This window comes from Anabrus simplex, chromosome 9 (genome assembly GCF_040414725.1).
Source record: "Anabrus simplex isolate iqAnaSimp1 chromosome 9, ASM4041472v1, whole genome shotgun sequence".
Taxonomy (NCBI): domain Eukaryota; kingdom Metazoa; phylum Arthropoda; class Insecta; order Orthoptera; family Tettigoniidae; genus Anabrus; species Anabrus simplex.
This window is the reverse complement of record NC_090273.1, coordinates 80597965-80624984: the sequence shown is the minus strand read 5'-3', so window position 1 is coordinate 80624984 and position 27020 is coordinate 80597965. Positions and strand designations below refer to the sequence as shown.

At 37.0% G+C, this 27020-nt stretch overlaps 1 protein-coding gene across 1 annotated transcript in view; it reads left to right on the top strand.

Annotated features, from left to right (window-relative positions):
- The window catches only part of Dscam1 (Down syndrome cell adhesion molecule 1), a 915831-nt gene that overhangs the window by 827458 nt on the left and 61353 nt on the right, over positions 1-27020 (top strand). Inside the window, exons 29-30 of the mRNA XM_068229242.1 lie at positions 1657-1872; positions 25615-25782. Coding sequence (XP_068085343.1) covers positions 1657-1872; positions 25615-25782 — 384 coding nt within the window. The remainder of the gene's footprint in view (positions 1-1656; positions 1873-25614; positions 25783-27020) is intronic.

The following is a 27020-nucleotide window of genomic DNA, read 5'->3' as shown; positions in this document are numbered from 1 at the left end:
GTCTGTTTACATTTTTATTTACCGTTTTCCAGAGATCATAGTTACTTTCTTATCAGCCATATGGTTCTACCTAATAGTTCTACTTTTAAGACCTTCCTTTCGAACACATTTATTTTTAACTATGACAAAAACAGCTTCATGATCACTAATACCATCTATTACTTCGGTTTCTCTGTAGAGCTCATCTGATTTTACCAGCACCACATCCAGAATATTCTTCCCTGTAGTTGGTTCCATCGCTTTCTGAATCAGATGCCCTTTCCATATTAGCTTATTTGCTATTTGTTGGTCATGCTTCCTGTTGTTCGCATTACCTTCCCAATTGACATTTGGTAAATTGAGATCACCCACTACAATCACGTTCCTTTCCATATTGTTTCCCACATAGGTGATTATCTTATCAAATAATCAGCATCTGCATCAGCGCTACACTTTCCTGGTCTGTACAATCCAAAGACATCAAGTTGCCTATTATCTTTAGAGATGAGCCTTACACCTAGAATTTCATATTTGTCATCTTTAACTTTTTTGTAGCTTACAAATTCTTCTTTCATCAGAATGAATACTTCCCCTCCTACCATTCCTATCTTATCTCTACGAACACTCTCCAGTTCCGTGAGAAAATTTCTGCATCCATTGTATCATTTCTCAGCCATGATTCAACTCCTATTACAATATCTGGTAAGTAATATTTATTAAATTACTTTATTCTATTCCTTTCTTTACAATACTTCTACAGTTCAGCACTAAAATTTTTATGTCATCCCTACTTGACTTCCAGTTCCCTGTTCCCGTATCGCTGCTTCCGTTTTACTCTAGGCTTACTAGATGGCAGACAGAGTAAACCGAAACTCTCTTGGGCGTCTATGTCCGAGATTTAATGAATTTTGTCGGGTAAACCCAAATGTGTCACCAGAGATCTTTTACATGCCGACATCGTACGACATAATATATAAGTAATAATAATAACAATGTAAACGTTTCATAACCATTAATCGTACGACATGGCGTGTCGAATGGACTTTTTTCTGCCCTTCAAAAATCAGACTACCTCTTCTAGGTTTGAACCCGCTATCTTGGGATCTGGAGGCCGACACTCTACCACTACTTAAGTCTACTGAGCATTCTTGGAACTATTAAGGGAAATTTTATTATAGGAAACATCATTATATCATCATATGATGATGATGGGAACTTTATCATTTATCATCATATGATATAACTAAAGAAGTGATGTATTGTCTAAAGTCCCTATGTTTTTTCATGAAGTATTAGTATAAGAAATTTTATACTTATATTAGAGTTAAATTATACTCTAGAATATTATCTCCATGCTTTGTGTCGAAGATTAACTTGGCACAACCTGCCATGCAAGTTTGTCGAACAAATCGAGAATATATTTTGAATGTCGGGGGTCTCGGTTTGTTGCTAACGTGTGTGGTTGGTTGTTGCAGGTACTATCGCACCGGCACGGGAGATCCCTGAAGAAGTAGACAATTTCCCGATTAATATTCTCCTCGCAAACATGCCACTGGTGGTTCTTGTGATAGCAGCCATTTTAGTCGTTATTATTGCAATCGTGGTTGTATGCGTCGTCAGGGGCAAGAACATGCATCACAAAGGTAAATACAACCTTATTTTCTTATTCTTTTCCAGGAACTATTGCTCCCATAACTGTTGATGGTGACAACAAGACTATCAACCGTTACTTCCCATGGCTTCCAGAATGGTTTGACCCAAATATTGTTGTTCCTGTTGGAGCAACTATTGTTGTCATCATTGTGGGAGTAGTAGTAATTTGTGTTGCGCTCTCTCGAAGAGCAAGAGGACCAGAACAGACGAGGCTGCGAGGTACCATGACACCTGGATACTGTAAGGAACCTTCTCTAGCATTGTTTTCTTTCCCACATATCTCAACATATGAAAGATAATGCAGATTCGTATTCATTGCTATTGTGAATGTTAAGTAACCCATCAATTCAATGGATATATGTAAAATAAGTACTGTATATGCTGATGGCTATGCATCAGATTAGTTAAATGGAAATACCAACAAATGAGATCCATATTAAAATAAAAATTTGTGCTCACATGACATATTTAAACTTTAAATAATTAATGAGATGAAGCACATCTAGCTTGGTACAAGCTGTTTATTGTTCATTAACTCTTCATTGTACTAATTTCACCCTGTTTTATATATTTTTTTGTTTTATTTAACATTGCCCTTTTTAATACATGACTTCTGTTTCTATGATCACCATTTGTTACAATAGAGTAAAATAATATATTATTTTGGGTCCACCTTTTCAATACAAAATGTAAATAGTTTAAATTACATAGGGACTAGTTTCGACCTAGTAATAGGTCATCATCAGCCTGAAGTAAATTAAAGCATAAATATCGAAAAAATAAACAATGTAAACACAAGTACAGTCTTTTCAAAAGTACATACCATGTGGGATATTGAGCAGCAATATATTAAAAATAATAACTCTACTAATTGACGAAGCACTGAGCGGAAGTTATGTTGGTTATTTATGAATAAAGTTCAGTGCGCCGTATAGTATTAAAAGTCCAGTGTGCACTAAAAGATGTTATAAAGAAGAATTATCAGTTGAATGCTGGCTTCTTGAGTTTGCTGTTGTATATTCAAAGAAGTTACGTCATTTTTTAAGGTATTCATAGACGTCAAAACACATGGATGTTGGAAAGGCTCTTCAGTTTTTTGGAACTAGGTAATTGTTGCGCGTGGAGGCTTAGGAGTCCAGAGAAGCGCTATATTATGTTAAAAAATAGAGATCCGTAATGTTGAATGGACCAGTTTAAAAAAAAAGAAAATTATAACTTGCTTTACATCGCACCGACACAGATAGGTCTTATGGTGATGTTGGAACAGGAAAGGACTAGGAGTGGGAAGGAAGCATCCGTGGCCTTAATTAAAGGTAGAGCTTCAGCATTTGCCTGGAGAGAAAATGGGAAACCATAGAAAACCATCTTCAGGGCTGCCGACAGTGGGATTTGAACCCACTCTCTCCCAAATACTGGATACTGGTCGCTCTTGAGTGACTGCAGCTACTGAGCTCCGTGTTGACTGGACCAAGCTATTTGAGATTCTGAAGGTGATTAGGATCAGATACAGAGTAAGAAGAATTATCTACAATCTGTACCAAAATCAGTCTGCAATGATAATACTCATTTTTGGTCCGTATTGAAATATAAGTAAAGACAAAGAATGTTACAAGTGTTTTAATTTCCACCTATTCAATACAAATGGAGATCTAGTAATTAAGAATTAAATCCTGTCATATTAAGTAAGGGACAGGTTTTTCCCATTATAAGGGCATCTTCAGCCTTAATATCAATCCTGTAAGGTGAATAATCAGGATCCTGATTGCTCTTACAAATCGTAAAATGAGGATACCAATGCAGGTGCTTGTCTAACATAAATTTATAAGAATGTCCTTGGTTAAAACCGTGGCATCAAGCTGCATGGTCGAACATCCCTCAAACTCTATTATATTAGTTATACGTCAATATGGAGATGAAAATCATAACCTATGATATAAAACCTCAAAATATGTCCACAATTTTCTAAAAAGGCATTACAGATTTAACAATAAATCCCCTTTAACTCTCTTGGTGCCAGGCGGTAGTGCGAGCACCCGCCCTTTAAATTGCCACAGCCGATCTGGTCGGCCGTTAAGAATCCAGTCGGAAGTTGCCAGAGCCGATTACATCGGCCGGCTTAAAATTCTGTGATATACACAATTTTGAGGCAACCTATAGTGACGTGCTTACTTTTGTTACAACCTGTAGTAAAGGGGCTACACGTTATTGTATGCCTGGCCTTGCTTTGGCAGTTCTAAGAGGGTGTTAAACCTTTCACAAGAGTCGTTTCCTGTGTTTACAAATACCGCTAACCGGTCAGTAAGAGATTGCTCCTTGCAGTGAGTGAATTTGTGATAGGAAAATGTCATGTAGTTCGCGTGATAATTTTTCAGCAGGTATTGATGACAATAAATTAATGCAGTATTTAGAAAACTGCGAAGTTAACACGGATGATTTATCGGATAGCGATAGGGAATTTAGTTCAGAGAGTAGTGACAAAATTATACCGAACATGTCCGCGGAATCACCGCAGCTAGAGAAGAGACGTTTAATTGTGTCTAAGAGCACTAAAGCTACTCTGAATATGGTGGTAGATGAAACTAGTGATAACGAATATGATGATGATGTCTCTGGAGAACATTTTGTGGAAATTTGTCCCACTGAACCCGACAACATTCCTCAACCTCCTGTCACCTTCAAGGAAGTTCTTGGATCTAAACATGCGCTACCGTCTGATTCTCCGCCCATATCACACTTCAATTTATATTTCACTTACTCTCTGCTAAACCTTATAGTCACATATAGTCCTCTATCATTACCTAAATGTCGGTCTCCGCGGGCCAAGTGTAGCGTGCCTGCCTCTCACCCGGAGGTCATGAGTTCTACGAGTTTTCCTATCATCCATTTCCACTGAAAACGACCTGGCACTTTACGGTAGTAGAGTGGAGGCGGAGCTCTGGCCTCTTCCAGCTGATGGGGTGCGGCCGACCAGATCGGCTCTTGGCTCCAAGAGGGTTCAAGAAATTCAGTAGAATTCTGTGATATTTTAAATAAATTCATCTTACTACCAAACCACATTATGTGCTCTTTTGAAATTACTAATATGTATTTTAATGTACCAACCAAAGAAACTGTAAATATTATCAAAGACAACTTCGCAAAACACAACAACCTCAGCAAGCTTGAATTAGGAGACTTCATAAGAATCTTAAACTCTGTACCAAAAAACAACTATTTTACTTTTAATGGTAAAATTTACCACCAGGATGGCTTAACTATGGGAGATCCCTTATCAGGCACCTTAGCCAACATCTATTTGGATTTATTAGACCATCATAAAATAATAACTAAAATAAAAGGCCTTAGCTTGTGGCTTCAGTACATCAGTGACATGTAGTAGTAGTAGTAGTAGTAGTAGTATTTATTCATTCATTATGTCGTTTACATATTTACAGGACTCTGTTTTATATATACATAACTCTTCTAATAACATTATTACTTGAGAAATATTAATCTTATAACTAAACCACATATATTACAGAAGTAGTAGTATTATTATCAACATATTAATACTTAAAATAAATTGAACTTCTAACTATCTCTTGCACACATTAAATAAATTATTATTATTATTATTATTATTATTATTATTATTATTATTATTATTATTATTATTATTATTATTATTATTATTATTATTATTATTATTATTATTATTATTATTATTATTATTATTATTATTATTATTATTATTATTATTATTATTATTATTATTATTATTATTATTATTATTATTATTATTATTATTATTATTATTATTATTATTATTATTATTATTATTATTATTATTATTATTATTATTATTATTATTATTATTATTATTATTATTATTATTATTATTATTATTATTATTATTATTATTATTATTATTATTATTATTATTATTATTATTATTATTATTATTATTATTATTATTATTATTATTATTATTATTATTATTATTATTATTATTATTATTATTATTATTATTATTATTATTATAATACAAAATCACACCAACCTCAACAGAGTCGAGTAGATATCAGTAAAATACCACGTAAGGTGAAACCTTGTGTGTGGTAATTTAGAATATTAATTACATAGTGAGAAATATATTTTAAATGATGCCTGAAATACAAGTATGGGTATGAGTGAATGACGGATATGATCAACAGCACATGGTGGAGCATTGAATAGAAATTGGATATGGTGACGTGATATTCTCATTTAGTTATTTCTTCCATAACAGTTTTATTATCCCTGACAAAGGATTTAAGACACTTCAGACTCATTTTCTGACCTAATAAAGTAGTTTGTAAAGAACCGGGAAGGACATTAAAGAATTTTGGAATGAAGTACAAGAAATTGCGCTTTGTTATGCTAAGTTTGGGTTTGTATAACATACAACGGTGGTTCATCTTACTGCGTGTTGAATATTCATGTTTAATGTTCTCAATTATATTTTTGTTTTTGTTAATATATTTGTATATTTCAAGGGCATAGAGCTGTTTTACATTAAATATATTTGCTTCAGCATATAATTGACTGCTTGGGTATAATCTTCCTTTCTGGTACATTATTCGTAATATAAGGTTTTGAACAACCTGTATTTTATTGATTACATTTTTGTAGGCTCCTCCCCATGCCAAAATTCCGTAGCTAAGAATAGACTGAACTAAAGCGTAATAAACCTCTCTTAACAATTTTATACTGGATATGTATTTTAAATTATGAAATATATAAACAGTTCTTCTGATTTTCTTTCTTAAATCAGTAATGTGACTTTTCCATTTCATGTTCGAATCAATTAATAATCCCAAATACTTAACATTATTTACTTTATAAATTTTGTAGCAGTTACAATTAAATTTACAGTTGATGTTGTGTACAATTAATTCATTAAAATCGTTTTGTGTATCTGTTATAGGAAAATTCATAAATTTTGTCTTTTTAATGTTTAGAAATAATTCATTATTATCTAACCATGCTTTAACTTTAAGCAGTGCTCGAGTTGCTCTCTGTCTGACGAGATTCCAGCTATCACCCTCAACATAAATGACTGTATCATCTGCATATGTTACGACGTGCGTATGTTCGGCATTTGCTATTGTTTTCTCTAGATCGTTAATAAATAGAATAAACAATAAAGGACCTAATACTGTGCCTTGTGGGACACCCTTTATTATCCTCATTGGTGTGCTTAGATGTTGATTAATTTTGACATACTGTACTCGATCTGTCAAGTAACTCTCAAGCAAATCCAGCACATTACCCCTAAAGCCGTATTTTTCCAATTTCTGGAGGAGCAAGCGGTGTGACACACTATCGAATGCCTTTTCAAGGTCGAGAAATATCCCTGTGGAGAGCAGAGAAGAATTAAGATTTTCGTATATTCTATTTGTTAAGACGGATATAGCATCAGTCGTTCCGAGATTTTTAATGAATCCAAACTGTCTGGGCGGAAAGTATTTGGTGTTTTTCTAAAAATTGGTAAATATTGTTCTTTAGGCATTTCTCGAATATTTTTGATATTGTTGTAGTTATCGAAATGGGTCTGTAATTTCTAATGTCATAAATATTTCCAGACTTGTGAAGAGGCTTTACTATTGTTGTTTTAAGCTGTTTTGGAAAGTAACCTAAGGTGAAGGAATCATTGATAATATTCAGCAACGGTTCCTTTAATGATTCTATATTTTCTTTAATAATTCGAGCCGAAATATTGTCTATTCCTACAGCTTTGTTTTCATGTACTTCACTCAAACATCTCTTCAGATCGTATTCTGTTACCGGTGCAAGGAAGCAAGTATGAGGGTTGCGAGCGATATTTAATGTGGAGTCGGAAATCTGTCTGTGATGCTTTATTTTCTCAGTGGTTTCGTTAATTAAATAATTGTTAAATTTATTAGAAATATTTATGTCATCTTTCCAGATTTCACCTTTATATCTGATTTCTTTGATCTCTTCTTTTCTAACTGACCTTTGTGTTATTTCATTGACTATGCCCCAGACCTTACCCCGGTTATTTGAATTGCGATTGATCAGATTCCTATAGTACTCAGTTTTCGTTTTCATAATTAGATCATTTAGTTTGTTCCTATATTTCCTGTACTGTTCTTTAATTTCCAAGTTATCCTTATTTTTTAAATATTGTTGATAAAGTCGGTCTCTTGTGTGAATAGATTTTACCAAACCGTAAAAAATCCATTCTGTTCTTTTGACTTCCTTTGATTTCAATTTAACAGTGGACAGGCTCATGCAGCTTTTAATTATATTGACGAATTTATCAAGTTTGATATCTAAATCATTGCTGTTTAAGATGTCTCCCCAATTTATTTTGCTTAAATGATTTTTAAGCTCAAAATGATCTATTTTAAAACAGTTACGTGGAAAATGTTGTATATTATTAGGGACCGAGGCATTTTGAATGTTGAGACTTACTATTATAGGATAATGATCTGAAATTTTACTTTGAGAGATGATAGACAGAATGTCGTCATTTCTCAACCTACTTTTAATCAAAGCATGATCAATACAGGATTTACTTGTACCAGATACTCTAGTAGGATTGTTTATTAAGGACTGAAAATTTCTTTCTTGTACCATGTTGAGATATTCGTCACAGTCGTGTTCATTTAAAAGGTCTATATTTGTGTCGCCTATTATCAGTTCGGTTTCAACATGGCATCTATCTTAGATATAATGATCTAACGCACTGAGAAACCGCTGTTTGTGATATTCATGTGACCGATATACTCCTGTAATAGCTACTTTCTTGTTGTCATAGTTAATTACTACTCTGAGAAATTTAAAGTCATCGTACTCAATAATTTCCATTTCGTGCTCCAAACCATTTTTTACCATTAATACAACACCATCACATTTGTTAACTGAACCCTCATTGTAATAAGATCTATACAAGGCATGGTTACTTATATTTACATTACTCAGTGACCAACTTTCTGTTAAAATTACGACATCAAACCTATGATCATATGCTTTCAAAACAACGTCTAAAATGTTCTTATTTTTCCTTATGCTTCTAATATTAGTATGAAAAATTTGTAATGTACTTTTCCCTTCCGCATGCTTCTGCAATCTACTCGTGCAATCTTTGATGCCCCTTCTCGTCTCTGAAAGAGGTTGGTATGTTACATAATTATCTTCTAGACCTATTCTGACTATTTACAGGAAAAGGTTAAAGTCAGTTGTTAGTTATTACTAAGAAGGAAGTTACTGTAAGTACGGAGTTTGTACAGAGGGTTGGGACAATGTCAGTGTCCAGTAGGGTACCGTAATTAACGAGCTAGTGAAGGTCAAGCAGGTAGACTACAGCCGTTCAGCCAAGCAGGGTGGAATGCAAGAGCAGTGAAGGGGAGAGTGAGAGAGAGAGAGAGAGATAGCGAGAGGGAGATGTGTCCTAGAAGAGGAAACAAAACTTAATACAAAGGGTTACCAACTTATGGGTTAGTAAACTAAACACAGGGTAGATATGAGTAAGCTCATGGAATGTCACTCATCTGCGTAGCGCGGTGCATGCTGCCATCAGCGGTCTTAAACAGGATAACTCCATCACTGGTCCAGACATTTCTGATGCCGAACTTGGAGATAGCCACCTTCAGAACCGTCAGTCTGGCAGACGTAAGGTCCTCCCGGATCGTGACACGAGATCCTTTTAAATGCCTTTTCTTTGCGAATATCTCCTTCCTGCTGCGATAACTTGTCATCTTCACGATAATAGGCCGGGGTTTATTACCAATTTTAAGCCCGACTCTGTGGCTCCTGTCAATATCAGTCAATTTTATGTCGGCACCAATGTTCGTAATAATCAATAAAAAAACTCAATAATAGTAACGAAATTTTAAATTTTTTAAACGACCTAGACCAAAATATAAAGTTTACCAAGGAGAATGAGGTCAGTGGGTCCTTAAACTTCTTAGATGTCACAGTAACACGCATTAATGGTATCTTTGATTTCCAAATTTACAGAAAACCTACTCGCACCCCAATAACAATCAAAAATACATCTTTACATCCTAACTCCCATAAACTGGCCACCTTTCACAGTTTAATTTACAGAGCTTTAAAAATCCCTCTAACATCCAAAAACCTTAAAGCAGAACTAAATTATATAAAGGATTTAGTAAAAATTAATGGGTATAAACTTGAAATGATTAACTGTTTAATCAATAAGGTCAAATTCAAATTAACAACAAACCTCATCCCTGACAGACCCAAAAAATCCAAGTTCGTTACCTTCACCTACAACAATCCAAACTTTCACCAGGTCTCGAACCCCATAAAAAACAAAAATACCAATATAGCTTTCAGGACAACAAACACTAACCAAAAATTATTTTTCAGTCACAACACAGTCAATTCAAACACAAACATGTACTCAGGCTCAGGCATATACAGGCTCACCTGCACGCAATGTAACGTCTCTTATATCGGACAAACAGGTCGGAGTTTTCCACTAGGTACTTAGAGCACTATAATGCCAACAAGCACTACAAATTTTCAGCTATGAGCTCCCATATGAAGGAAACAGGACATCATTTCACAACGATAGAACAAGACCTCACAATTATTAAAAGAGTAGGTAAAGGAAAATTGATGAACGACCTGAAAACATCTATATATATTTAGACCAATACTACAACAAAAATCTAAACCTCAATGATTTAATTGAAGTCAAAAATCCATTATACGAAGTTTTACCCAAATTACTGCAAACACTGAATTTAAAACAAAGCAACAATCTTAAAAATCTTAAATTAACATCTTCTAAAACCCCCACTACTTTAACGGACACGACTCCCTCCCTGTCCGCCCCTGCAAATCTCTTCCAACCAAACATGGCTCCCTCCCTGTCTGCCCACGCAAATCTCTTACAACCAATAACACATAAACTTAACGCCCCGCCAGCCCCCTCCACCACACCCTCCTCCGCCAATCTCACATCGATACAACACTAGAAGTGCAAGTGTCGGTCACTTCAATGCTACCATAGTATCTGATTAACACCATAACAGTTAAGAGATAAATGAACATACACATAACGTTGTTTTTCTTTAACTAACCTTTCCATAACTGATTTACATCATTACAGATGAAGGGGTAAGTGAATATACACTCACCATTTTTTCTTTTAAACCCACCTTCTCTTTAAAAATATTTTCCTAAGTATTTACTCTCCCCTTGTTACAGACATTACACCACAAGCATTCAAAATACCTTTGACTTTTGCTCCTTCAAGCTGAGATAAATATGACTATATACAGTCGAATACCCTTCCTCGGTTCTACAACGTACTTAAAGAAGACTGTTGTCTTATTCTTAACATGGGAAAGTAACATCTTTAACAACTTCAGCAGTCTAGCAGCTTTATTTTTTTCTTACCCCCCACTAGGAGTGATCAAGGAAACACATTTCTACTTCATTATAAGGATTGAGCTGTTTATTGTTCCAAATTATTTTTCTGACACTCTCAACAGGTGTTGAATGCATTGAACCAGGTTCCATTCAGCGCTCTGGGGAATGTAATCTTGTACAACTTGTGACATACAGCTTGATACAACGGTTTTAACCAAGGACATTCTTATTAGTTTAAGTTAGACAAGCACCTGCATTGGTATCCTCATTTTACGATTTGTAAGAGCAATCAGGATCCTGATTATTCACCTTACAGGATTGAGATTAAGGCTGAAGATGCCCTTATAATGGACAAAACATGTCCCTGTGATTAATATGATAAGATTTAATTCTTAATTACTAGATCTCTATTTGTACTGAATAGGTGAAAAAGAAAACACTTGTAACATTCTTTGTCTTTACATACCACTTAGTCGAGCACCTCGTCTTCTTTCTCCCAACTTTGCAACATTTTTGTAACGCTATTCTTTTGTCGGAAATCATCCAGAACAAATCGAGCTGCATTTCCTTGGATTTTTTCTGGTTTTTGAGTCAAGTAATCTTGGTGAGAGTCCCATACACTGGAACTATACTCTTATTTGGGATCTTGCCAGAGACTTATATGCCCTCTCCTTTGCATCCTTACTACACCCTTAAACACTCTCATAACCATGTGCATAGATCTGTACCCTTTATTTACAATCCCATTTATGTGATTACCTCAATAAAGATCTTTCCTTATATTATCACGTAGGTACTTACAGCGATCTCCATAAGGAACTTTCACCCCATCAACACAGTATTTAAAACAGAGAGAACTTTTCCTATTTGTGAATCTCACAACCTGACTTTTAACCCTGTTTATCACCATACCATTGCCAGCCATCCATCTCACAACATTATCAAGGTCATTTTGCAGTTGCTCACAATCTGGTAAATTATTTATTACTTTATACTGAATAACATCATCCACAAAAAGCCTTATCTCTGATTCCACTTCTTTACTCATAACATTTACATATATATGAAAACATAAAGGTCCAATAATACTGCCTTGAGGAATTCCCCTCTTAATTATTACAGGGTCAGATAAAGCTTCGCCTACTCTAATTCTCTGAGATCTATTTTCTAGAAATATAACAACCCATTCAGTCACTCTTTTGTCTAGTCCAATTGCACTCATTTTTGGCAGTAGTCCCCCATGATCCACCCTATCAAATGCCTTAGACAGGTCAATCGCAATACAGTTCATTTGACCTCCTGAATCCAAGATATCTGCTATATCTTGCTGGAATCCTACAAGTTGAGCTTCAGTGGAATAACCTTTCCTAAATCCGAACTGCCTTCTGTAGAACCAGTTATTAATTTTGCAAATATGTCTAATGTAATAAAAAAAAAAATGCTTTCCCAAAACTTACATGCACTGCATATCAAACTGACTGGCCTGTAATTTTCAGCTTTATGTCTATCACCCCCTTTCTTTTGTACACAGGGGCTACTATAGCAACTTTCCATTCATTTGATATAGCTCCTTCATGCAAACAATAGTCAAATAAGTACTTCAGATATGGTATTATATCTCAACCCATTGTCTTCAGTATATCCCCAGAAATCTTATCAATTCCAGCTGTTTTTCTAGTTTCTAACTTTTCACCAAAAACTTGTGTAAAACTCTTGTAATTGGCATGTAACATGAAGGTAACATGCTGTCCTGTAGGTTTGGTAGGCAGCTATAAAATGCTAAGAGAGTAAACCCTAATAGAAATTCATCTGCAGTGTTAGAGCGAGTAAGCCAGCAGGAGAGCAATGGGACTTAGTTTAAATGTAGAAAAGTGCCTCAGAAACCATAATGTAACTACTGTTGATAAGCAGCAGAGGTATGCAATGAGAAAACAACTTTGAGACAGAATAATGCAAGTGTAAAAAACTTGATCCCATGGAAAGAAGAAAGCTAGAGTCTTATGCAATTAACATCCTCATGCTTCACTTTCACTACTTACTGTACTCGTAAATTATGAGCGATTGGGAACTAAAATTTTGTCTGAACAGTCAGTGGATTATCTGTGGACTAATTAGTAATAAATATAGTAATAATAATAATAATAATAATAATAATGCATATACTCAAATAAGCCACATACCCTAATGTTTGAGAGAGCGAGAGAGAGAAGAAAAAGTTAAAGATCCTGAATAAGTTTATATTTACAGACATTTAAAATATTCTACCATACATGCAAACAACTCTGTGGAATTGGAATGTAGGCCATGCCCCTTTCTACAACATGAAAGTCACTGGTCACTGATACTTAAGTACCTTTTCCAACATTAATCTCCATTAATTTTATCATCATTGTCGCTGTCATCCCCATTCTCCTTGGTTTATAATAAGTCATCCTTGGTACCATTGAGTACATTTGATGTACTGCACTTCTTGAAAGTTCTGATGTTATGAGGCCCCATGCAATCTTTATCCACTGACATATCAGTTCCAAGTTGGATCTCTTTATTTTTCTGGTGTGTGTATGGGGGGGGTTACCTGTCATCCATTCAGTGTATAAGCATTTCAAGAGTATTTTGAAAGGCCTCTTATTGCACACATAAAGCGGTTGAAGTAAAGATATGCGAGTCCTCCAGGTATGATAGTTTGGTTGGTGGTCGCTCGTTGCAGGCAAGCTTTCACTTCATCTGTCTTGTGCCTACAAAAACTGTCCATCATAATCTTTGTTGGTCAATTTTTCTATACACATTTTACCCAGATAAGCACAAGGGTTGGTCCATCCGGCCGTTTTCTTGAGTTTTGACTATTACAACAGGCACAAGAAAAGCAAGCAAGAAAGCAAGAAAAGCAAGCTATTTATATTCCATGCTTGCCTTACCTTTCATCTAAGTATAAAATACCTATCAATCGGTGGATTGCCAGAGGCCTGCTATTCGGAGCAAGAGGCAGACATCGAACTTCCTACAAAACTTGAAAGTTCCATTCTGCGAGTTAGAAAAAATAGTAATACGGATACTGAGGGACTCTCTGCAAATCATTCACTTCCATCTGTACCTGAGAATGTGATTGACATTTCTCCCCCACTAACCCCGAGAAGAAAGAAGATAACAGCTTCAACGATTAAATATTCATTTCTTGATATTTTAAAACTCCATTGAAATTGAAACTGTATTTCGGATCCAAATGGTCACCCTCATTCGAGGACGGGCGATTTATTTCTTTAATAAATCTCTCTCTCTCTCTAGCAAAGTTTTGTGCCTTAAAATTAAGTAAGGCAGCATTTTTACCCCATCAGCTGTGATGCTCAACATGGCAGTGCTGCATAACTTCTCACAGCTGCCCACTGATTGTGAGATGCATTTTTCTCCCTTTTTGCTAACAATTGTCTCCAACAACTTTTCAAAATAAATTGGCATCTACGCTGCTGCCACAAGTTCATTACATAACGATGAAATTTTAAGATTTTTTTTCTTCGTACATATCAGGCGGCCGTTGAGGGATGTTCATTTGTTGTCTTATTGAAAGAGAATTTCTTTCAAGGCATCTAATTGGCCAAACTGAACAGTTTTGAAGTCCTTAATTTTCATTCCCTTATCTATAGCTAATGCTTTTAACATACACATTTCTGTGGAAAATGCTCAACCAAGTTACCATTTCTCCTTGATGTACTCGCACAGTTTTTCTTCCACTTTCAGATACTATGTTGCTTGGCCAAAAGAAGCCCTGTGGCTGCTAGTGGTTCCCGATGAAAGAGCTTTCTTACTCCACCAGTTTCAAATACAGGTTTTGATAACGTCGAATGCAGCTCCGTTACCTTGTTTCTCAGCTTCTTCAATTACGTAACATTTTTCAATCACTGTATATGAGCGATAATGAGCCATATTTATGGGAATTTTTTTCAGACAAATATTCACGTGCAAACCAATAAAGACAGCTTTCTTCTGTGAATGAAGCCACATGTGAGAGTCTTTGTATGTGTGAACATGACCAGAATAGTATAATATTTTTAGAGAAACCCTGCACGGATGGCAGAGTATAGAAGTTCCCTGTTTGGTGATCTGTGGCTGAGTTTCAATTAATTTTGTTGGGTAAACCCTGAATGTATGCCTTTGCTGGCAGGACCTAGTGTTTACAGTGCACTATGTCTTCTGGTACAGGCAAGAGCAATTTTGTTACTTTCACAGATCTGTCTCTGTCTAATCCTTGGCTTTGACAATATGAAAGTGACTGAGGTATGAGCGATGCTAGTAATGCCAATCCTTATTCAGCCAGTCCCTGCTATGAATGGTGTGAAAATGTTGCTCATAGGGTCGGTTGGTGTATGCATTTCAGTGGGCTTGGCAGACTGATATGTAATAGCAACTCTGGCTCAGCGAGGAAAGCAACGGGAAACATCACTCCTTATTTCCCTAGTACGCTTCTTCAGTGATGCCTAGGCAGAGCTGTTGAGGATCCTACCAGTGTTAGCACTGATGTACTGAACATACAAACCCTGAATGTGTCGACAGAGGTCTTTTACATGCCGACAGCGTAAGACATAGCGTCGAATGGACATTTTCCCGCCATTCAGAAATCCGACTCCCTCTTCCAGGTTTGAACCAATGATCTTGGGATCAAGAGGCTGACAATCTACCACGGATTCATAGGGAAAATTGCAATCCTTAATATCAAGGCTAAATATTCTTTGTAAACAGCACCACAAGTTATGATTAGGTATTTTGTTATAAATGCAGCTTTGAAATTTCACTTAAAAATAAAAATTAATATACTAATAACAAAAAATAAATAAGAGAGGGAAAGAAAATGGAAATGCTGCAATCAGAATTAGTTGTGATATTTGACTATAAATTGATACCGACTGCTGTGGGGCAAAGTTTGGATTGATAATCATTGAAGTGCAATGTTGAACAGCCTTGAATTCTGAGGTACATCACATACACTCAGATATCAAGTACAGAAATATTGTATATGCTCCTGTCAAATATTCTGCCATAACTGTTGTAATTACCACTCCAGATCCCTTGGACTGCGTAATGACTAGTCTAATAATTGTGCTGCCCAAAGAAGTTTGGATAGAGAAATCTATGCTTTATGTGGCTAGGCTTTATCTTACCAGAAAATTGACCATTCTAACCTTGTCCTGAATGGAAGTGCAAAAGGATACAAAATGTCCTCTGCTTACTGCTATGCATTCATTGTCCATTAGTTAACTACAAACACCAACCAGGAATCCTAAGAGATGGCTCCACATATTGTCACCAGTTTCAACAGTGGAGTAAACCTACTCAATAAGTAAAGTAGGAGCTGCAAACTGAAAATTTCAGATTTTGCAGAAGTTGGCTGCAATTATCTTCCATATGTTTTGACTATGTGTTCTGTTAATATTTTCCATTAATTTATTAGTATTATAAATATTTTAATTTCATATAGTTTAATGTAGTATATTATTTGGTTAGTACCACCTAGTATGCACTAATCTGTTAGCATGCTAAGTAGAATGTCCATTTCGTGTGTAGTTGTGTGTTCCCCAACTATGGTTGTATGTGGATACATAGTTCAAGTCATTATGTACACTGACCTGATTTTGTACTTTTAGTAAGGATTGCCACGTATCTGATAATGACTAGAAAACTTTCTAAAAGAAAAATAATTATTTTTTATCATTAGTAAAATTTAGTAATTGCGGGGAGATACGACTTATTGTCATATTGTGACCTCTTTTCCTAGAATTTAATGAAGATATTAACAAAAAGGAATATGGGATCCATTTAGAGTTGAGAAACTGGTCTTATTCCAAAACTGGGACTTGGAAAATTCTGACATACACTGGCTGAAAAAATATGCAAACACCATGAAAAGGAATGTAGAATATGGAAATTTTGGCAATCTATTTGTCGAGAATAACATATTTAATTGATCAAAGATACAAGACTACAGGTTAATATCCACACGAGAAAAGCCAATGCAAATGTGCCATGTTGGTCCATTAATAACCGGTGTAATTGTCTGACTGTTGAATGCAGGCATGCATTGTGTCGTACAGGTGCCGGATGTCAGCTTGTGGGATGGAGTTCCATGCCTGTTGCACTTGTTCGGTCAATACTGGGAGGGTTAATGCCAATTGTGGATGACGCTGGAGTTGTCGTCCAGTGATGTCCCATACATGCTCGATTGGGGACAGAACGGGGAATCGAGCAGGCCAAGGCAACATGTCAACACTCTATAGAGCACGTTTGGTTACAACAGCGGCATGGGGGCTTGCATTATCCTGTTCGAAAACACCCCCGGGAATGCTGTTTGTGAATGGCAGCACAACAGGTCGAATCACCAGACGGACGTACACATCTGCAGTCAGGGTGCGTGGGATAACCACAAGAGTGCTCCTGCTGTCATAGGAAATTGCTCCCCAGACCAGAACTCCCAGTGTAGGTTCAGTGTGTCGACACCGCAGACAGGTGAAATGCAGGCGCTCACCTGGCCTCCTTCAAACCAACACCCGCCATCACTGGCACCAAGGCAGAACTGGCTTTCATCGGAAAACACAACGGACCTCCACTCCATCCTCCAATGAGCTCTCGCTTGACACCACTGAAGTCGCAGACAGTGGTGGTTTGGAGTAAGTGGAATGGACGCTGCAGGGCGTCTGGCTCAGAGCTGTCCTTCAAGTAACCGATTTCAAACAGTTCGTTGCATTACTGTGGTGCCAACTGCCTCTCGAATTACTGCTGCAGACGCAGTCCGTCGTGCCATAGCCATACGTCGAATACGGTGGTCCTCCCTCTCGGTGGTGCCACGGAGGCGTCCAGAACCCGGTCTTTTGGCGACTACTCCTGTACAGCATGATTCAGATACATACTGCCAAGTAAGTTGGGTCTCCTGACGTAATAGGTGCTGTGAAATAAATTTTCAGTGCAAATTCCCAATGTCCGTGCAATCTCTCTGCTATATCTGTACAGTGGGAAGATCTGCTCTAAAGGAGGAAGCCTTAAGTAATGGACTGTAGATAAACTGTGCAATTTTGTTACTGTGCAGAACCATTTTATTCACAAAATGTGTTGCACCCCGAACAGCATGAAAGGTGCGACAGTTTCACTTGCTGGCGTAGTTCTCCCACAAGATCATCCCTGTTATCAGGAAATGTTGCATAAATTACTGCATATCACACATGTAGTCCCCACCAGGCGAGTTGGCCGTGCAGTTCGGAGCGCGCAGCTGTCAGCTCGCATCCGGGAGATAGTGGGTTTGAATCCTACTGTTGGCAGCCCTGAAGATGGTTTTCTGTGGTTGCCCATTTTCACACCAGGCTGTACCTTAATTAAGGCCATGGCCGCTTCCTTCCCATTCCTAGGCCTTTCCTGTCCCATCGTCGCCATAAGACCTATCTGTGTCGGTGCGACGTAAAGCAACTAGCAAAAACATGTAGTTCCACAAAAATAAATCCATTTCTTCGACTTCCCTATACACTAACACCAACTCATTACTGTAACACCCCTGCTCCAAACAACATTCAGCGGGAATGTTTACTAATACTCTACTGTGAGTGAAATTTAATAATTGCGGAGATATGATAGGCAACTTATATCATACCTACATTTTTAAAATTTTTTTTTTTTGTAAAAAACTTAGTCGTATGATGCTCTAGAACAGATGTTTTAAGGATACAGAAGTCTATTTGATCTGTATTTAGGCAACAAATCAACATCAAACATCAGCATCAAATGCCCAAATACATATCCCCATTCCCTCATGCACAGTGCTTAAAACCCCATCTAGTGAGTCGTAGAAAGACTTATTTGCTTCTAATATCAATCTGCAGCATTCCCCTTTCATAAGAGTAGACCATCCCACTGTGCAGGTAAATCAGGGAGGTTGCTGACACATCCGAGAGGTTTGGACTGAAAATCTACTTATCCCAAGCACCTGCTACTAAAGGCAAATTAACTTACTGAGCTGTATGTATCAGAAGCATGCTGTTTTGCAGAAGGAAATTACAATGTCATGCTTACAGTTGAGCTGCTCAGTTTCTTATTTATTAAACTTTTGTGCTTGTATGTCGGATATGTTCTGACGTTGTGATCTCCTGATGTACACATATTGGTGCGTGGTGAAGGGGGGAGGGGATCCCCTTCAGTGGAGGAAATGCCACTGAAATTCATCTCTGATAAAGGGCAGTTGTACGTAGGGGCTTTATCAAGGGATTAGTAACAATGATAAAAGCAATATACGATAACTATTACAGCTGTGTGAAGACAATAGTGGGTAGAACAGAATGGTTTGGAATTGACAATAGGCTAAAACAAGGCAGAGTGTTTATACTTGGGAAGTAAACTGGCAGAAAATGGAAGACTAGAGATGGAAATTAGTAGAAGGATAAAACTGCGGGTGCTTTTACCACCATGTATACGGAGATTAATATGGAATAAAGATACACCAATGAAGGCTAAAGAAGTAATATACAAGGGATATTACTTACCTATAATGACATACGCATACCTGCCAACTTCCCCGATTTAGGCGGGGGACTCCTGATTTTTTATAGTTTTTCCTGCCTTCTGATTATTTTATTATTTCTCACAATTTTAGCTTATTTTTTGGTGAACTTCAAACATTTGTTTTCAAATCCTACTGTTTCAGCTTTGTACGCTAGTGGCCGGAAGTCCTTCGCTCATTGGCTGTTTTCAAATGAAATATCGATGTTTATTAATGCGTGAAATGCATGCATATGTGTGACGTTTATTGAAACCTGTACATCTGGACGCGTATATCGATTGTCAACCTCTCGTTTTCGCATGCTATGTTAGTGTTCGTTCACATTAGTCTAATCACAAAGTTTACACAAGGAGTAATTTTATATTCAATACAATTTATTCCACTATTGTGTGGTCAAATACACATAGATATTACCAGAATTTTAAATGTACATGTTTTGCCCACTATTTATTGGGCATCATCAACCTCGTTCAATCTTAAAACACACACTGGTCTGAGGAATCTAAACAAATCACATAAAACGTATTGATGAACACTTAATGGTGTTGATACAGTGGTTGCATAATGATTACAGCACAAAAAATATTGAATAAAATAAGTATATGTACTAAAATCACTTTGGAAAATTAAAACGTTCAATTTTTTGTGTGCTGTAATCATTATGCATCCACTTTATCAACACCATTAAGTGTTCATCAGTACGTTTTATGTAATTTGTTATGATTCATCAGACCAGTGTGTGCTTTAAGATTGAACGACCGGGCGAGTTGGCCGTGCGCGTAGAGGCGCGCGCGGCTGTGAGCTTGCATCCGGGAGATAGTAGGTTCGAATCCCACTATCGGCAGCCCTGAAAATGGTTTTCCGTGGTTTCCCATTTTCACACCAGGCAAATGCTGGGGCTGTACCTTAATTAAGGCCACGGCCGCTTCCTTCCAACTCCTAGGACTATCCTATCCCATCGTCGCCATAAGACCTATCTGTGTCGGCGCGACATAAAGCCCCTAGCAAAAAAAAAAAAAAAAAAAGATTGAACGAGGCTGATGATGCCCAATAAATAGTGGGCGAAACATGTACTTTTAAAATTCTGGTACTTTCTATGTGTATTTTACCACACAATAGTGGAATAGATTGTATTGAATAGGTGGTATTAAAATTACTCCTTATGTAAACTTTGTGATTAGCTATTTTCAATACGGAATTAATGACGAGAATAATGGTTTGTAACACATCAAGTCTAGTCGATTCTAGAGACTAGTCGCTAGATTTGGAGTCTTTTTAGTAATTTAGTATGAGAATTTCAAGATAGCCACTAGTGACTTTTCTAAAGATTTTAAGAGTCATTTGGAGACTATTCTGGCGAATATATTAATCTATGCATTTCCTAAGTAATGGCATCCAAATGCATGATGATTCACACATGTGAAGCATGAGTTCATACTATTTTTGGAAGGCTCATCAGAGATCAATCATCTCATTCACATACCTCATACTTCCTGTGAGGGAATAGAGATATGCAATAATTTTAGCCTAGTAGCCTCGTATAGCAACAGTAGGGTTTTGAGACAATAAGTGTTATAATATATACCATAGGACTCCCGTATTGTGCAAGACATGTAGAATAAGCAGATTTGACCAATTGTGTCTCCTGATTTCTCTTGATTTTACTTATGAAAATCTCCTGATTTTTGGTTCTGTTAAGTTGGCAGGTATGCATATGCAGCAGAAACCTAGACAGGGACTCAGAGATGAGAGTAGAGTACAGGCAGCTGAAATAAATTATTAAATTCCTGAGGAGTATTGTACAAAGGACAAGAAGGGATTGAGTGAGACATGAAGACATACAAAAAGAGCTAAATGTGCTAAAACTAAATGACAAACTGGAACAGAACAGATTGAGGTGGTTTGGACATCTCAAACAGATGAAAGAAGAAAGACTGCCAAGACAAGCACTAGAAAGACAGATGATTGGGAAGAAAGGATGAGGGAGACCAAGATTTACAATGGATGGACTCTGAGAAGAACAGCATAGGACAACGGAACCTGGACTGGAACACAGTGTTGGATGAGGAATGTTGGAGAGACAGGACGAAGTGGAGAGGAACCATATTTGCCCCCACCCGGTGTCAGCTGGGAAAGGGGAATTGATTTGATAATGATGATTGTCTGAAACATACTGTAATAGTTTCTTCCATACAACAAGGGGTAATACTGTGTATTTTTCAGGACTAGATGGAGAAAGTACTAATGGAGTTGGAGGTATTGTCCCCCAACACCTGTCAAATGTACTAGATGGATGCTCATGTGTTAATGACAGAATTATTAATGTAACACTGAAGACATCCTCGTGTAAATTTCATATAACTCAAGTTTATGCCCTAATTTCTGTTTTAAGTGAAGAAAAATTCTATGGAGAATTAGATGACTTAGTGAATACCATTCCAGGCAAGGAATTAAGTGGTTCTTGTGATTTTAATGTAAAGATTGGAGGAAAAACCATTGACATTGACTTTAGGCATATCATTGGTGATTATGGCATTGAGCAGCACAATTATAGTGGAGAGAGTGTGGAGCATCAGTTATGTATAACCAACAAATTCTTTAAACAACTGTAATCATGATGATCCCTTGATGGTCTTTTTAAAAAACAGATAGGTTTTTATTTTGGTCAACAACAGCTGGAAATCTTCTGTATCCATACAAAGATATACCCCGGTGCAGATTGAACCATTGACCACCAACTACTGGTTATGGCTTTTAGGTTGAAGCTGAGAGAGATGGACCATGTTCCAGGAACTGGAAGGTGAAAACCTAAGTAGTTCTAGTGAGGAAACCCAAGATGTTTTAGTGAAAACCAGAAGAGACCACTGTACTGATGCAATGTCCGTATGGGAGGACCTTAAATAAAATATAATGACCATTGCAATGAAACATTCTTCTTCAACACAAAATCATTGTAAGTGCTAGATCAGTTATCACATGTAGCAGCTTATCGAATCAAAACAACTGAAAGAAGCAGGCTTGTACAACCAAGACAGATATTCTGAACTGTGTCATGAAATTCAGTGCAGTTGCTATGAAGACAAATATAAGTATCTGTAAGGAATCTGTGAAGAGATTGAAGCTCATGGTCACCACAGTGAGACTCTAGATCAGTATTGTAAAACTAAAGATGGCATCAGATGGTGCTGTATGTTACAAGAAAAGATTAAGTGAGAATCAGTTACAAGAGGTGAAGCATGCTACAACACAATGTGTATACCAGAATAACTGAACAGGTATTTAAATATGAACATTTCTTTTAGGTTAGGTATATTTTAAAAGTGAAAATTCAAGGCCCTCGTGTCAATGCTTCCTGTTTTCTGAGATTACTCTGATTATTGATTCCCCATTCTGAAGATTGGCAGGTCTGCTGATACTATTTTGAGCTGCAAATTGAGTCTTACTATTGCAGGTTGGACGTGCATAGGTTTTACAAATAGGTCAATTATTTTTCCAGCTTTGTGAAATTGAAAAATCAATTTTCTAAGTATTATTATTACTTCAGAAATGGCAATCCATTCTGCGCTGTCAAGGTCAGAGCTAGTTACGTGGATCGCCAACCTCCGCTCGGAGACGGCGTCTTAAGAAGAAGAAGTATTATTATAATACTGTTATTGATATTTGTTTTACGTCGCACTGACACAGATAGGTCTTATGGCGACGATGGGATAGGAAAGGCCTGGGAGTGGGAAGGAAGCAGCCATGGCCTCAATTAAGGTACAACCCCAGCATTTGCCTGGTGTGAAAATGGGAAACCACGGAAAACCATCTTCAGGGCTGCCGGCAGTGGGATTCGAACCCACCATCTCCCGGATTCAAGTTCACTGCTGCGCGCCCCTAACAGCACAGCCAACTCGCCCGGTTTTCTAAGAATTGGGTCTTCAGATTTTCTAATAAGGGAACGTACTTCCATTTAGGTGCTGATTTTGTTTGCTTTGAATGTGCCGTGACAATGTCATCAACAATGCTGTTCTTGAAAAAGCGTATGCCAAGAGTATAGAATCATCCCATCATTGGTCGTCTGCTTAGATGGATTGGCCATGTCCGTCGGATAAGTAATTCCAGATTTCCTCGCCAAGTTTGCTTTGAATGTGCCATGACAATGTCATCAACAATGCTGTTCTTGAAAAAGCGTATGCCAAGAGTATAGAATCATCTCATCATTGGTCATCTGCTTACATGTCCGACAGATAAGTAATTCCAGATTTCCTCGCCAAATCTGGTACGGTGAAGGCTGTTCTAGTACCAGACCTCATGGAGCTCCTATGAGACACTACAAGAACCAGCTTAAGCACAGTATGAAGATGACAAGTTTCAATCCACAAACATTGGACATGCTTGCTCAAGCCTGTTCAGTTTGGTGCCAGACCATCTCCGCTATCAATCTGTTTGAAGGGGAACGATGCAGACATGAAGAGGCCAGGAGACCAGCATGAAAGCTCCATGCAGTACCCAAACCACACCCTCCTCCAGCAATTCTGTGTAATCTGTATTCCATGCTAGGATTGGTTTGTTCAGTCATCAAAAATACATCCACAGACAGAAATGAATTTATTGGAAGAAGATAGTTACTCACAAACAAGATAAGCTGACTATGACTTTCCAACTGGAACTGCGCCACTACCTGCCACTACCAGCCACTGATTGTTATCCAAGTTTACAATACAAAAGTGTGACAGACAAATGAACACTGACCTCTTACAATACCACTTCTTTAAGTTTCGGCTAAGGTCAAGAACCACTTGTGGTAAATGCCCATGAATGCCGGATACTCCTGAATATTAATCTTCCGCGTGTTCCCGCGTGTTTTGCTCAATATTAAAAACGTATTAAAAAGGGTGAACACACATTCTACCTGCTTAATTATACTTCTAAAAACAGTCTATGGACCTGTTTTGTAGAAATTCAGATAGTGGTGATTTACTTATGGTGGTATCAGTACATGGCTGTTTTCATTTTTGTATTTCGTACATTGTTTATGATAATTATTAAAGTAAGGTAGAAAGATGACCTTGTATTATTCTGTGGTTCTGTTCAGTTAATAAAATGCTTGGAATTGCATGGTAAGAATAAAATTTGATGGAAAATTATCAAGATTTCAGTTGTAAATATTGGAAAGGAATAAACAAGTTATAGGATTTTTGTGGTGGCTTTTGAGATCCCTGGCCCTGCTGTTGTCCAGCTGAGGTATAGCTTAGGGGTTCACAAATGGGCATACATTAATTTTCATTTGACACTACAGTATTCAGTTTATCACTACTAACACTGTTGCTACTTCTACTTTCATGTCTTCTAACGTCTTCCTATTGTTCTTACTCTCAACAGCTGAATCTATTAAATAACCTACCTCCTCTCTTTGCATCATATGACCCCACCGTATAAGCTCATTCCTTTAGATAACTCCATCTGATGTCCTCACTCAGTTACTAATGTGTCTCTTGTTGAACTCTTAAAAGCATTGTGTAGCACATCTGCAACATCATTTTCAACTTAGAGTGTGCTTCACATGTGTTCCATCTTTTGACACTGGTTGCTCATTGGTTGGCGACACAGTGAATTTACAGTGGTATCTACTGATGAGCAGAAGGAGGTTCATCGTGCTGGATTGAGATGAAGTGTGAAATTCCTTTTTCCCCTCACTAAAAGCCATATATTGAAGTTTCAAGACTGTCCTAAGTGCAGTACCAAACAAAATTTGAGCATAAGTTATGGAAGTGTAGGGTAAAAAATCAGTATTTGCAAGATAAGCCATTCAATTCTGAGTATAAGGGATAATGTTAATGAAAGGGGGAACATGGTTGTGGAAGCCACATCAGTTAATAATACTGGAAAAAATGCCTGGAATTCCACAATATCGTCCACAATTCCATGGGTCTTTGGATATTCATAAACAATGTATGAATTGTTTAAATCAGTGTATCTAAATAAAATAATCTTCTTTGTATTTTTCAAAGGTTTACTTATACAGTTACAGTTTAATCAGTAAGGCAAGTCACTTATAATGTGATGTTCTAAATCATTTGCAGATGATGTTGTGTACAACCAGTCTGCTGGTGGAAACTCTACCATGGACAAACGTCGCCCAGATCTGCGAGATGAACTTGGTTACATTGCTCCTCCCAACCGCAAACTTCCACCTGTTCCTGGTTCCAACTACAATACATGCGACCGGATCAAGAGAGGTACAGTCATAAGTAAGGGAGTCCAAAACATTTCTTACAAGCTTCCACTCCATGTTCCAAAGTTGGTGTTTTGGATGGATGTCTTTGTGGATCACCATTGCTTTCTTTTACGTGCATGAAACGCAAACTATCCCCAAGGGATAGATCTGTGCATGACCGTATTATAATTGATTTCTTTTCCTAGCATGAAAAATGTTCGAGGTATGTTAAAGCATTCTTTGTTTCAGTTAGAACAAACTTTATTTTGAAATCACCATACCTCTTCATGTTGTATTACCATTAACATCTGCTCCTTTAGACCTCATTACCTGCTGGCAAGCATTTTATGATGATTATTTACCTTTAATTGTATTAAATATTGTAAAGGTTATTGAACAATCTTTAGGATGTCAGATAATTATCATTATTTCCGACATATTTTGCCGTCAGTGTAAACTATATCAGTGATATGTACCAATAACTATATTTTTTTCTTGATTCATGTCTAAGGGAAGTCTTCAAGGTATTGCATTCTGATTTTGATGATAGTTTGGATGTGGGTAACTGAGCTAACAGAAGTGAAAACTGTAACGGTATGTGGCTGGATTAATATTTAATGAACATTGAAAGTTATGTGCAGAGACATGCCGTGTAGTAGTGCATGGCCATGGTAAAGTCGAGAGGGATGAGTCAAATTCGTACAGTACAGTTGACTGTCGACTGGGTTTGTTCAGAATTCTCTGATTCACATTCACTGTATTCACTGATGAACAACACATTATGGCAGATTAATTTATTTATTCATTCCTTTATATTTTTATAGTCAGAAGCTTATTACAGAACCAATCATGAACCTTGTTGGTGACACAAACATTTTGAACTTAAAATGAAGACACTATTGCCTTCCTTGATTCTCACTATGATGACATTATGGATGGTCAGGAAACAGACTAAGAGTGTACGGGGGTTATAGATGATCTAACGCTCACCTTTCAATCTTAACACAGCCATGAGTTGCAGCATGGTGCATTAAATATTAAGATGGGCACATGTTGTTTTCACTTTTGGAATGTACTCTACCTCATGCAAGGTTTGAACAGAATCAATGTGTAACACCTCGATAACTTCCCTTGTCAGAATAATCCCACCTAATATAATGAATATAAGAAAAGGTGTTTGGATGTCTGTAAAACTAGCACATGTGAATGACATGATGCATTTGGACTAAATTTCACTTGCAATTAGACTGTGACGTGCGATAACATACAGGC